Raw genomic sequence first — 14,446 nt, 5'->3', positions numbered from 1 at the left:
TGGGGGCCCTGAGTACCATGCTGCTGATACATTTTGGAAGAATATTGTAAGGAATATTTAATACGTTACCTGAACTTTATTCATCTCCAGTTTGTTCTTCTCATTGGCACTCTGGTCTTGTTTGCTAGCTCCCTTTTTCTGAGGGCCTTTTCCAAAGAAGATGTAATTTACAAAGGCATATTCCAGGAGAGCCAGGAACACAAACACAAAGCAACCCATCAGGTAAATATCAATCGCTTTGACATAAGGGATCTTCGGCAAAGTCTCCCTGAGGTGAGTGCTGATGGTTGTCATTGTCAGCACGGTGGTGATTCCTATGAAACAGAAAGACACATCTTAGCTGAACGCACTTGTTAAGCTGCCCTTGAAAGACTAAGACAGATGCTATTTCCTTATTGGTGTCCCAGAATGATGGCAGCAATGTGATAAACCACTAGGCAAAAGGAGCAGATATTTGGAAGGACAAAGCTTCAGACTCCCCATACAGGCCATGAACAAATCGTAAAACAGGATGTACCATTAATGGAGGGTTGGAAACCATTTTTTAAAAAATAATACACATAGAAGAAAGAAAAACAAATGGGCCTGCATATCAAAATCCCATTGATATGCTCACTGTTCCTACTAAATCTGTCCTTGTGACACTAACGCCCACAACAGCCACTACCAAACTGAAAGTTGGTAACCATCGTGAGGAGACCTACTTCATCCCATAAGTCTATAAGATATACAAGGTCAGTATTACACGTTAAAATAGTAATGCATCATTCATAGTGAAACAACACTAAAAGAAGATATACGTAAGAAAGTTCGCGATTTGCATCAAACATTTGATTTATGTATTTTTTAAATAAAACCTTGTTGCTTTGATTTTTCAAATATTACCTCTGGTTCTTGATTCCAGAGCTTAGAATGAATTAGTTCCCTAGAGTCAAGAGAAGATTTCCTGAAAAATTCAACTTGGATTTGTTAAAGAAGGTTAAGACTGTAAACTCTTAAAAGGAAAATTATGTTTTGTCTATTTTGTTAAGCACAAGCTTTCTTAACCATATAATCTTTGCATGAGTGTAATAAATATTTGGTGTTGATGATGGCAATGATGAAATGTAATTGGGAAAAACAAAACTGAAGAGGAAATTGGAATCTTACATAGATAATTTGTGCTATAATACTAATATTACATATTTATATAGCATATTACAGTTTTATTTTATTTTTTAAGTTTGTTTATTTATTTTTGAGAGAGAGAGAGAGACTGGGTTAGGGACAGAGAGAGAGAGAGAGACAGGGAGAGAGAAAGAATCCCAGGCAGGCTCCAACATGGGGCTTGATCTCACGAATAGTGAAATCATGACCTGAGCCAAAATCAAGAGTCCGATGCTTAACTGACTGAGCCACCCAGGTGCCCCAATATTACAGTTTAAACACAGTTATGAATTATCTTATATGACTGCCATAACAGCTTGCTGAGTATGATAAGGCAGCTTTATGATTTCTGTTTTATAGATGCATAAACAGAAATTCTGAGATTAGTTATTTTCCATAGATCACCCAGCTAGGGGCAAAAAAGCAAGGAAGTGTTAAACAAAAGGCACTTAAAATGAAAACAGAAAGATGAGAAGATAAAACTTGAAACTTGATGACAGTCCTTAAAAATAAAGACAGGAAATGTTAAAATGGGTGTTAAAAACAAAGGACATCCGGCAAAGAGAATAGAAGGTAGAAACTGAAAAGGGGGAACAATAGTTTAGCACTCATTTGCCCATGAGATTATTCTGGATAAATTCCCTGATTTGACTATTCAACTTTAAGAGAACAGATAAAATAGGAAGTCGGAGTTAGCATATAAAAAGTTAAAATGGTTCAGATCAGTGATGAATTCAAAAGTGCTGCACTGATCTGAAATGCCATCATGAACTTATTTCTTTGAATAAAATTTTAAAGTTCACCCAATATAATTCTAGCTAATATCCTCAGCAGAAATAAACAGTTCATTTACAAATCCACTAATTACTTTTTGGTTTCTACTCGTTGATTTAAATTTTTAAGCAAGAAGGGTTAGTAAACAAATGCCTTTTTTACTTAGTTAAGTTTTAAAATGTCACAGATTTTACATTTCAAAGAGAAGATTAAGTCAGCATTTTATGTGCTAACATCTTTAATCAAAATACCGTTAGCTTTGGGGATAGATGGGTAAGGAGAACCACAATTTATGACCTTGATAGTTGTATTCCCTGCTGTTGACATCATCCACTGTTTTTTCCTTAACCATAGTATACACATACTCATGTTCACATTCATATAATATATGCAGATTCATACCTATGATGTGATCAACTATTTGTTGCCTTTCCTTAGTTTTGGAATGTTCAAAGGTTGATAAGGGGCTACCAGCATTTGACTGTGAGCCATTAGAAATTAGTCATTAGAAATAAGTTATAGGGATGACAATTACTTTGAGTGTGAAGGGGATGCTGAACATCTAACCCAGTTGAGCAATCTCAAAAGAAGTGATGTGTATGTCAGCTTAACTGGAAATGATGGTGTTACATATTTGGTGTGTGTGTGTGAGAGTGTGTGTGTGTGCGCGTGTGCACGCACACATGTGCACACATGTATGAGAATAAGCCCCAGAATATGATAACTGAAAGGGGTCTAGGATCAAATAATGAGGCACACCCATACATGCTCAGATTCATCAAAAGGACCTTATATATTCTAACTTTCCAAGGAATCCTTTAAAGTCTCAAATATAGCCTTTCAGCTTGCTGCAATTACTCAACCATGGCAAGATTAATTTTGAATTTTGTTCCTCCAGGAAGGAAACCATTTTTATTCTGTGCTGATCACAGGTCATTAATATAGCTGATGAATGTCTGTGCCCTATTCAAATGCGATGGGCTTCATTTAAGGAAAACTCAGATCGATACAACTTAACTTTAGTTAATGTTCGAAAAATAGTATTTTTTAACAATTGACATATCTTGTTAACAGTCACAAGGTTTAGCTTTCTCCAAATCCATTTGAGAATAATGCATTGTATAAGAAAGAATGAAATAATGCCATTCACAGCAACGTAAATGGAACCAGAAGGTATTATGCTGAGTGAAATAAATCAGTCAGAGAAGGACAGGTATCATATGTTTCCACTCATATGTGGATCTTGAGAAACTTAACAGAAGACCATGGGGGAAGGGAAAGGGAAAAATAATTACAAAGGGAGGGAGGCAAACCATAAAAGACTATTAAGTACAGAGAACAAACTGAGGGTGGATGAGGGGTGGGGGAGAAGGGAAAATGGGTGATGAGCATTGAGGAGGGCACTTGCTGGGATGAGCACTGGGGGTTGTATGTAAGCCAATTTGACAATAAATTATATTACAAAAAAAAAAAGAATACAACATACAAAAAAAAAGAGAATAATGCATTGTAAATGTTCTTCACTGTAAAAAGCAGAGACCAAAGAGGAAATCATCACAAAGTTAGTAAAAATTAGTGTAATGAAAATTTAAAAATAGACTCTAAGAAGCACTAATATAGCTAGTATTAATTATATTTCAAGATTATCTTGGTAAAATGCTAAGAAGATATTGCATTGTAAAACATTCATCCTGAAAATGCTTACCCTTTGATATTTTACTATAAGGACTCTTATGGTAATCTCATTCTTTGACTTGCTCTGAGAGAAAGCCATTGCTTATAATTTCTAACAATGGTTGGTTGGTTGAAGCTAAATCCTACCAGCTCTTTTCAGTGCTGGGAATGCCTTACCTAGTGCAACTCTGGCTGCAGATGCATCATAGTTGATCCAAAAAGACACCCAGGACAGAATTGTAATCAATGTGGAAGGCATGTAGGTTTGCAAAATGAAGTAGCCAATATTTCTCTTTAGACGAAAACTTAGTGACAGTCGTGGATATGCCCCTGAATTAAAAAAGAAAAATAGAAAAAAAAAATCAGATCTCCATTTGGTAGGAATCATCTTCTTTCTTTCACAGTGCCCCGAGTTCATTTGGAGGGAAATAACCTCACCAGTTGTGAACTCCACTTTCTTGGAGACCATCTTGTAGTCGACAATTGAAAACTGAGGAAGCTCAATTTTATTAACTCCAGTTACCGCTCCCTCTCCTCCATTCCAGTAAAACTCAATGTCATCAGTGGTATAGCCATCTGAAACCAAGAAATACAGCATGGTTAAATAGAGTTAGGTTGGTCTAGAAATTCATTTTGAAGAGTCTTGGAACTGGAGAGAAAATTCCCAGCAAGTGGTGGTAAGACAACAATGCTTTAAATAGGATGGCATATAGGTCTCATGATGAGCACTATTCTTGCATTGAGAAGGCGGATGCATCTGCTTTAGTGGACATAAACTCTGTGCTCATTCAGTGATGTCTGATATCACTGCTCCTTATTTATTTTCTTTGCATCTACTAATGGGAATTCTTCGGTTAGATAAGGCAATAGCGGGATTCTAGTACCTGAACATAGATTTTTACTATGCATCCTTTAACAATAATACATAATAATAATTGAACGCGTATTTGTTAAAAGGGATATGGAAAAGATAAAATGGTGGAGTATAATGAAAAACCAAATTTGTACATACTGATTATATGATCAAGACATTTAAAAAAGAAATACACATTTATTTTAGAAAATAGGTAAACTTCCATTCATATGTACATATATATTTATTATTCATTTATTTTGGGGAAAGCCCAAGTGGAGCAGGGGCAGAGAGAGAGAGACAGAAGATCCGAAGGGGGCTCCATGCTGACAGGCTGACATCAGTGAGCCCTATGTGGGGCTTGAACCCATGAACTGTGAGATCATGACCTAAGCTGAAGTCAGATGCTCAACTGACTGAGCCACCCAGGTCCCCCTCATATATTTTTATTATATCTAATATACAGGTGAAAAATTAAGGACTATATGAATTTTTAAATTAAAATTTTAAATTGAAGTATAATTACATGTAACATTATATTAGTTTCAGGTATACAGCATAGTGATCAATAATTCTATACCTTATGCTTGCTCCCTGTGATAAGTGTAAAGAACTTTATGAATTTTTGTTTAACGTTTATTTATTTTTGAGAGACAGAGAGAGAGAGACAGACCATGAGTGGGGGAGGGGCAGAGAGAGAGGGAGACATAGAATCAAAAGCAGGCTCCAGGCTCTGAGCTGTCAACACAGAGTCCAATGTGGGGCTTGAACCCACAGACAGCGAGATCATGAGCTGAGCTGAAGTCAGATACTTAACCAACCGAGCCACCCAGGTGCCCCCTATGAATTCTTGATAATACATTTATAGCTTAATATTCATGAGGGTGAGCTTTTGTTAATTTAAGAGTAATGTATAGAGGATTGTAGATTGCATTATTAGGGTCTACCCTGAAGTCCATTGTCTTCTCTTTTCTACTTCTGATTCCCCTTATCAGTGGTCTAGCTGGGTTATAGTCGCATAAAAAATTAACTTCTATAAAAACAATGTATGGGTATATTTAAAAATCTAAAAATCAGTTCGGGCATATAGAAGGCTATAGTTGTCTCTTTCTACCTGGTAGACATAAAGAAGATATTTCTGAGTTCATTTTGTCTTTATATTCATCTCAGATAAAAAAAAACCCATCAAATCCTTTATTTCCATTAGAATTACTAAGGCTTGTGTTTCGAAGATAACCATATAATATAGTAGATATGATGCTGACCTACTTTTGATTAAAGCCAGAAATATTTTCCAAGAGATTAAAAAAAAGAATATATTTAAAATTTAGAAGAGTACCAAGTCTTCAGTCAGGCTCACTGAAAACATACCAGTGCAAGGATGTAGGAAATTTTAATCTATTCTTTTTTTTTTTTTTGAGGGGAAATAAACCTGTTTCAATTTTATTGCTTTACACATTTCTAACTTATCTTCACAAAGAGCTCTTTTTTGAATTCTTATTCTTAAACTCATTGAACCCACAACCTTTTTATATTTGTTACTTTTGCCCCTCTATAGAGGTTATTATTTACTGTGTGATAGGTTTCAATTTAGCTTATTTTATTTCTCTTTAAACCATTTCCTTCTAGGTCTAAGAACTTGCCTTTTCTTCAAAGGGTAATCTTCCATATTCAGTAACCCATTTTACAATGACTCAAGTGTAGCCATAGAAACAGAAGATATTTATTTTAGCTATGATCCCTGGTGTCCAAGAAGCTGTGAGACCCTCTTTACCTATTGGATTTAGAGTGATCTACATCTTCTTGGTTTATTGACTTACTGGCCTATTGGGGATTTATGATGTGTCCATGTAGGTTCAGCAGTTGTAACAAACGTACTACTCCGGTGGGGGATGTTGATAACGGAGGAGTCCATGTATGTGGAAGCTTGTAGCATATTGGAAATCTCTGTATCTTCCTCTCAATTTTGCTGTGAACATAAAACTGCTCTAAAAAAGTAAAATTCTTTAAAAAATAACTTCTAGGGGCACCTGGGTGGCTCAGTTGGTTGAGCGTCCAACCTGACTTCAGCTCAGGTCATGAACTCGTAGTCAGTGAGTTCCAGCCCTGTATTGAGCTCTGTGCTGACAGCTCGGAACCTGGAGCCTGCTTCGGATTTTGTGTCTCCCTCTCTCTCTGCCCCTCCTCCACTCACACTCTGTCTCTTTCTCTCAAAAACAAATAAACATTAAAAAAAGTTACAAATAAAAAAATAACTTCTAAAAAAACTCCACAGAAACATATTCATGCATATACATATATAGATAAATGAATGAATGAATGAATGAATGAGTGAATAAATAAATACATAAATAAATAAAATTTGATGGTAATTTCAGAGGATCATGGATCCCTGTGGAGCCTATTTATGGTTCTAGAATGAGAAAATGGCTAGTGGCACTATGATAGCTTAAATTCAACCCTGATGCTCTCCCCTCCATTTTCAATTCAGCTATGAACTATTTCAAAGCCCAGCATGAAGTACCATCTGGGGAATGTGAGGTCTCGGCTCTGTCTGGATCTAGGGGACAATTGTGTCGTGGGTTTTTTCCCCCACTCTGGGGAGTAGTGGCATGGAGTTCTTGAATGGGGATTGGGACAGTGAGATTGATGAAGAAAGCTGAATGCAGGGGCTTTTTGGACCCGCTAAATAAAGGGCAAGAACACTTGGGTAACTGGAGGAATTGTTTTGAGTGGTGGGAGAGTTGAAAAGGTAGGCTGCCTCAGAGACAGAGACTACCTCCTGGTCTACCAGCAGGAGAATGACATTTTACCAGGAACTCATTGTACTTTTCACCATAAAACATTGTTTCCATTTTCAGTGGTCTGGCAGCTGGGTCCAAACCACAAGGTATATGTAAGAAAAAAACAACAATGCTTATAAGAGAATCCAATAGTCCTAGAGAAGAAAAGCAAGCAGAACATCCAGAGTATATGGCCCCTTGTGAAAATAACTAGTGGAAGAGGAAGACAATAGTTTGAACTCTTCAATTCCCATCCTTATTAAAAATGTAGGAAAACCTAAAATATATATATATATGTATATATATATAGGAACACTTAAGTATATTTGATTAGAGCACAGAAATCTTCCTTCTACTAAAACCCATAGATTTTAATAAAAGATGTTTTAAATAAATTGAGGAGATGGTCACTGGTGAGGCCAGATTAACATTTTAAGAGACAGCTTGAAAGAAATATCTCAAAAGAAAACAAAATTACAGAGATTTGGAAAGTATGAAGAAAACATAATGGCTTTGAAGGACTCATCTAAAAGATCTAATATATAAATAAATAGTAGGCAGTCTTGAAAGAAGATGAACCATAATAAGTAAAAAGAAAACACAAGTTCTCTTGAGCTTAATAAATATTTTGCAAATTGAAAGGCTCATTATATTAGGTAATTGTGATAGCATTCCTGAACTCCAAGAGTAAAAGGATAATCTTAGGATTTCCTAGACAGAAAGTATAAGGTATTTTCAAAGGAAAACATATTGGACTTCTTGTATGGAAAGGAAAAGCTTATGGAATAATATCCACAGAATATCTAGAGTATAGGCAAAAAGGACAGCAAATCTGAGACCCAAGGGTCCCATTCCCTGCCAAAATATTGCTTCTTTCCAGAGATGATATACAAAGCTACAAAGATTAGAGAACATATCACCCAGGGACCTATTTGAGGAAACTATTCTACAGAGAAGTCTAATCAAATAAATGAATCAGGACGGATAATTAACACATAAAAAGGGAAATCACCTTGGAAACAGGGGGCTTGTAAAGAATCATAAGACTACTTTGTTCAAATCTATGCAAACAAATTAGAAAATCTGAATGAAATGGATAATTTTTTCATAAGAAAAGCATTTGTCCAAATCAGGAGAGATAGGATATCAAACAGCTTGATTTCATTTCCTATAAACAAACACCCACGGGACTCAAATATTTAAGAACTTATAAGTCTATTACTAGTTAAACAGTTCCAAAGTAAAGGCTAAGATTGAACATTTCCAAATTATTTTCATTAAGTAAGTAAAACATATTAGTGAACAAAATCCAGCAGTACACTAAATAATAAGGAATAACTAGTGGAGTTTATTCAGAGTGTGAATTGTTCAATATTAGAAAAATGTAGTAATATAATCTAATATATTAATAGATTTAAAGAGAAGGAAAGCATATGATTATTTACAGAGGTGCCAAAGGGGCATTTGACAAAATGTAATAGCCATTTAGTCTTTTGACAAAACAATACCCAATAAATATGAATAGATACTTCCTTACATAGCAAGATATAGCTGAGTCTCAAAGCCAGCATCATATTTATTGTGGAAACACTAAAACATTCCTACAAAGTTAACCAGGTAAAGGTGTTCACTACCATTGCTCTTATTTAACAGTGGTCTGGAAATACTAACCAATGAATTAGGCAAGGGAAAGAAAATTGAAGTATAAAGTTGTAAAGCTGCTGGTTAAGCTAATTTACAAATCATACAATTGCATACTCAGTGAACCCCAAACGGTGAACTTAATAACAATTAGAAATAATAGGATTAGACATGATAATGGGGTACAAAATTACTGTATAGAAATGGGTAGTTTCAGATGTAAAGACAACAATTTATAATGTGTAATGGAAGAATATTTAAAAATAGATACAAAAATATATAGCAATAAACTGAAAAATATGCAAGACATATGCAGCATTGAAAACATTCTTGAAGGGCACAAAAGAAGCCTTAAATAAACAAAAAGGCATCTCATGTTTTTGAGTAGAAAGACTGAACATCATAGGTTCATTTGTAATTTAACATGAATACTACACCAATAGGTTTTTATTTTGGAAACTGAACAAAATAATCCCAAAATGAAAATAAACAAATTAGAAGTTCCAAGAAAACTCCAAAAAATAAGAGAGATAAAGGATACCTATTTTTATTAGGTAGTAAAATGTACTAAAAATCTTCAATAATGACAAGTGTTGTTCTAATGCTGGTATAGACAGAGAGCTTAATGGGCCGCACTTGAAAATTCAGAACTAGAGCCAAAAGAACAGAGGAATTTAGTATATAATAGAATTGGCACCTGGAAAAATTGGGAAGAAGACAGTTTCATAAATTATGTAGAAAAAATTGGGGAGCTACTGGAAAAAATTTGTTTGGACCTATATGTCATTCCGTGTATTATTATAAACGTCAAATTAATTGTAGTTTTATCTAGAAAATAAAACTATGTATGTACTAGAAGAAAACAAGGGAGAGTTCTTTTATAATTCTGGCATCAAGGAGACTTTTGTTGTTGTTGTTTATTTATTTATTTTGAGGGAATGAGAAAGTACAATGGGGGGGGGGGGGCGTGCCTGGGTGGCTCAGTCAGTTAGCCTCTGACTTTGGCTCAGGTCATGATCTCGCAGTTTGTGAGTTCAAGCCCCACGTCGGGATCTGTGCTGACAGCTCAGAGCCTGGAGCCTGCTTCAGATTCTGTGTCTCCCTCTCTCTGCTCCTCCCCTGCTCATGCTCTGTCTCTCTCTTTCTCAAAAATAAATAAACATTAACAAAATTAAAAAAAAAAAAAAAAAAAGAAGAAGAAAGTACAAATGGGGAAGGGGCAGAGAGAAGGAGATACAGAACTCCAAGCAGGCTCTGCACTGTCAGCACAGAGCCTGATGCGTGACTCAAACTCATGAACTGTGAGATCATGACCTGAGCTGAGATCAGGGGTTGTACACTTAACTAACTGAGCTACGCCGGCGCCCCCTTGAGGAGCCTTTCTAACTGTAATACAAAAAGCAGAGGTCACTTAAAAAAATGACAGATTTGTGCATATTAAAAAAAAAAAAAAGGTGTGGCATAACCCCATAAACAACATCAAAAACAAATAATAAACAAAAAATAATTATAGTGCATATTGCAGGTAAAAACTACATTTCTTAATATATAGACTTTTCTACAAACAACAATAAAAGAAAATAACCAAAAACCTAATACAAAATGGAATAACCAAAAACCTAATAACAAAATGGAAAAACGATATTCAAAAGCAGTTCATTGAAAAGGGAAAAATACCCAATTCAATCATAATAAAAAGAGATACAAATTAAAATTAAGACTATATCAAAATACCTTTTTTTTTTAAACTTGACAATCTGGTAAGAATCCACAAATTGATAACACAGTATGTTGCTGAGCATGTGGAGAAGCAGACACTGTTATGTGGTGCTGGTGTGAGTGTAGTTTGATGTAACCCGTACGGGATGCAGTTTGGCTTTATCAAGCAAAAATACAAATGTATATATCCTTTGACTCAGAAATTCCTATTCTAGAAATTCGTCCCATAGATTGAAGAGGGTATGCATAGGATTATTCATTGCAGCACTTTTTCTAATAACAAAATATTTGAAACAATATAAATGTCTCTCAATAGAGGAGTGGTTGACTAAATTATGGTACATTAATGCACTATTGTAAAGCTGTAAAAAAAGAATGAGGAAATTCTTAAATGTAATATGAAAAACTCTCCAAAACTACTTTTTTTTTTTTTAACGTTTATTTATTTTTGAGACAGAGAGAGACAGAGCATGAACAGGGGAGGGGCAGAGAGAGAGGGAGACACAGAATCTGAAGCAGGCTCCAGGCTCCGAGCTGTCAGCACAGAGCCAGACGCGGGGCTCGAACTCGCGGACCGTGAGATCATGACCTGAGCCGAAGTCCAACGCTTAACTGACCGAGCCACCCAGGCGCCCCTCTCCAAAACTACTTTTAATGAAAAGAAACCCCCACAAAGTTCAGCTATAACATTGTAATATGTGTGAGAAAAATATGGGAAAAGCAACAACATAATTGTCTATACTTTTATATGTATAAAAGAACCTTGGGGGGGGGGGTCAGATAACAAATTGGTAATTATTTCCTTTGGGGGGGACTAAGTAGATGGGCGATAGGGATGGGAGGGAAAATTGCACTATATTTATCTTAATATTTTTTGAATTTTGAATCCTGTGTATCTGTTAAAACATGAAAACACTGAATTAAAAAAAAAGATGTCCTAGAATCCTGTATATTTTCTACATGTGAGCAATATGGTTTCAAATACATATGACCAGTGTGACCTGGAAAAGATACAGAATGGGGTTGAGTTTCAAAATCTATCCAGCAGAGATATAGTGGAGTGCAAATTTCCCCAAATTCCTTTGCTCTTAGGCTCATCAGAGGTAGACTGAGGGCCCTGTAGCCAAGATTCCGGTAGAGAGGAGCCCTGCCTTGTAACGCTGTACTTTTTAAAGGACTGGCTGGACATTTGTATATGACTACGTGACTGTGTGACAATGGTGGGTCCCAGTGGTGGAGGTGGATCGGTCATAAAGGCATAGCCTTAGGAACTTGGCAGCTGGGACCAGCCCTTGCTTGTCAAGTTCACTTAGATCTGCTGAGTCTGCTGTCCGCCAGGAAGGAGGAAATGAGCTTCCAGGATCATCCAGACCTGTATCTCTTCAGAGCCATAAAAGTGACTTCCATCAACACAAAATCAGACCAGTTTAAAAATTCACAATGCCCCTGAGATGAAAACAAACCAATTGGCTTGGAAAAAAACAAAGTGCTGATGCTAGGCCTGGGGAAAATTTCTCCCATGCACCTTTTTTATGTGATGATAAATATCTCAGCCACATCCATTCAGGAAGATGGTGTGAAAGGTAAACTTTTCCAAAATGATAGATGGAATCAAAATAAATACAATTTAGTTTAAAAATCCTTTAAAGAAGCCAAGACAATATACTTCAAATTTAAAGCTGCCTTCTTGTCACACTTGAACGGAGTGTGGGGTTTAGACTAGCATGTCTCATACCCTTTGCTCACCTTTATATGGGGTTGGAGTGGTTTTCATCCAGGCAGGCTCTTGTTTGTCTCGTCACGTTTCACAAAGAGATACTGTCCTATTCTAAGCTAGATTACACATGATTTTGCTTTTAGCTGGCAACATAGAGTATTTAAACTGTAAGTATTTGTTTGGGAGGAAGTTCTAAAACCTAGTATCTAGAGACTCTCTGGGGAGAGACATAGTATTTATAGACCAAAGCCTGAGTACAAACCCTTGACCTTGTCCCAGTTTGGGGATGGTTTCACCTACAGCTTTTGACCTCATTAAGCCTCTATCATTACTTTGTGGCCCTGGGTGGCCTGTTTCTAGTAGGCGGTAAAAACAGGGATGATCAAGCACAGCTTCTACGTTAGCTTCTATGTGCTGCTTATCAGGGGCACCTGCTTGCTCACTTCCCCTTCCCGAGTGCTCTAATACAAGGTCTTTGCTGACTCTTCTCCCCTGCCATGGGCAACCCTGGATTCACCCTCTCATCTTCCTGGATACCCATCAGGACCTCTGCTGAAGCACAAATACCAACTACCTCTAAATTGGCAAAGACAGATCAATGGAAATTATATCTAACATTCTAATACACATATTTTGAGTGCCTACTATGTATCGAACACTATGCCGGGAACTAAGGATATACAGTGGGTCACACACGACACTGCTTTTCAGGATCTAATGGTCTAATAACAGGCTGAGCAAATTGGCCAGAGTGGTGGAGCATCTATTATTACTTCCAGAGAGAATAATATGTACAGTGAATAAACATATAGAGGGGATAACATAAGATTAGGAAGATGTCGGCGGGAGACTGTGGTTTACTTCATAGAAGTTACTCAATAAGCAACCCAATTTTATCAGGAAAACTGAAATTGAAGGGGCAAAGTTAAATACATACAAACATTATAAAATCTTCAAAGATTCCAGTATGCGAAGGTAAGAGTGGGCTGACAAGGGGACAGTGGTTGGTAGCCATGACTGAGTGTATAGGCAGTGTAGGCCTATACACTATAGGAAGTGTAGGCAGATACCTAAGGCACTTGTCACAGCTCTTCTGCCCCCAAGTGACTTTTATCAACTCAACTATGCGCTTGCCTTGAACAAAGCACAAAACAATGTTGAATTTTACTTGGCTTCTTTGTCTTCCACCGGGCTCTGAGCCCTTGAGGTCAGGAACCAGTTTTCCTTCCTTTTTGTACCTCAGGAGCATATGTATCAAGCTCCTAGCATACAATCAGTATCCAATAAAAGTTTGTAGAATATTGAATTTTTGCTCCTTGTCATTAGGACTCCTGGTTCTGTGTTACCAACCTTAACCTGACAACCAGGCACGAACCTGTGTACGTGTCTCTACTCATTTATTGTGTAGATATTTATTGAGTGCTGACTATATGCCAGGTGGTGGAAAAGTACTGGAGGTATAATGGTAAATAAAGTTGACATGGCTCTTGTCCTCTGGGAGCTTGTAAATGTCATCTAAAATGCTACATCTTTCACCATAGAATTCCTTCTATGTCAGGTATTATGTGTATTGGCTTTCCTTAGCATGTGTTCTAATCTCCTTCAGGAAAGACAACTACATTTCCCAGATTTCCTTGCAACCAAGGGTGTGGATATGATTTAGGCTCCCTGGATTAGATGGAGTTAAGTGATGTCAGAGATGGTATTTGAGGTACTCATTTTTTTTTTTTTTTTTTTTTTTTTTTTATACAGCTCATAGAGTATAGATGGCTGTGGAACCAGAAATTCTGGTTTTAGCTCGAATCAACATGGTGGTGGAAGCTACCTGATGACCAGCTTCCTGATCGTGGTGGTGCTATCAGTTCCCTTGAAGGGCCAGGCTGCACTGTAGCTCTGGGAGTCATGTCCAGTGGCTCAGCCTAGAGCCCACTCTTTCAATCCTTTAATTTTGTAAGCACCACTTTCCTCTATTAAATCTCTTTCTGCTTAAGCTAGCCAAATGGGCCTCTGTTGTCTGCAATAGAAACTGGATTGATACATTCTCTTTCTCTTCTAGGGAAGAATTATTTGCTCCAGGTTTGGGATTACCAGCACTTTTCATTAGAACCTCCCTTGTGGGGGTGCCTGGGTGGCTTAGTC

The 14,446-nt window shown here is 36.8% G+C and overlaps 1 protein-coding gene across 1 annotated transcript in view; it reads right to left on the bottom strand.

Annotated features, from left to right (window-relative positions):
- The window catches only part of GABRB1 (gamma-aminobutyric acid type A receptor subunit beta1), a 378,808-nt gene that overhangs the window by 21,341 nt on the left and 343,021 nt on the right, over positions 1-14,446 (bottom strand). The window contains exons 6-8 of the mRNA XM_060655103.3: positions 4,033-4,170; positions 3,772-3,924; positions 70-314 (exon numbers count right to left, since the gene is read on the bottom strand). Coding sequence (XP_060511086.1) covers positions 70-314; positions 3,772-3,924; positions 4,033-4,170 — 536 coding nt within the window. The remainder of the gene's footprint in view (positions 1-69; positions 315-3,771; positions 3,925-4,032; positions 4,171-14,446) is intronic.

The sequence above is a fragment of the Panthera onca genome, chromosome B1 (genome assembly GCF_046562875.1).
Source record: "Panthera onca isolate mPanOnc1 chromosome B1, mPanOnc1 haplotype 2, whole genome shotgun sequence".
NCBI classification, from domain to species: domain Eukaryota; kingdom Metazoa; phylum Chordata; class Mammalia; order Carnivora; family Felidae; genus Panthera; species Panthera onca.
This window is presented reverse-complemented; position numbering and strand designations above follow the sequence as displayed.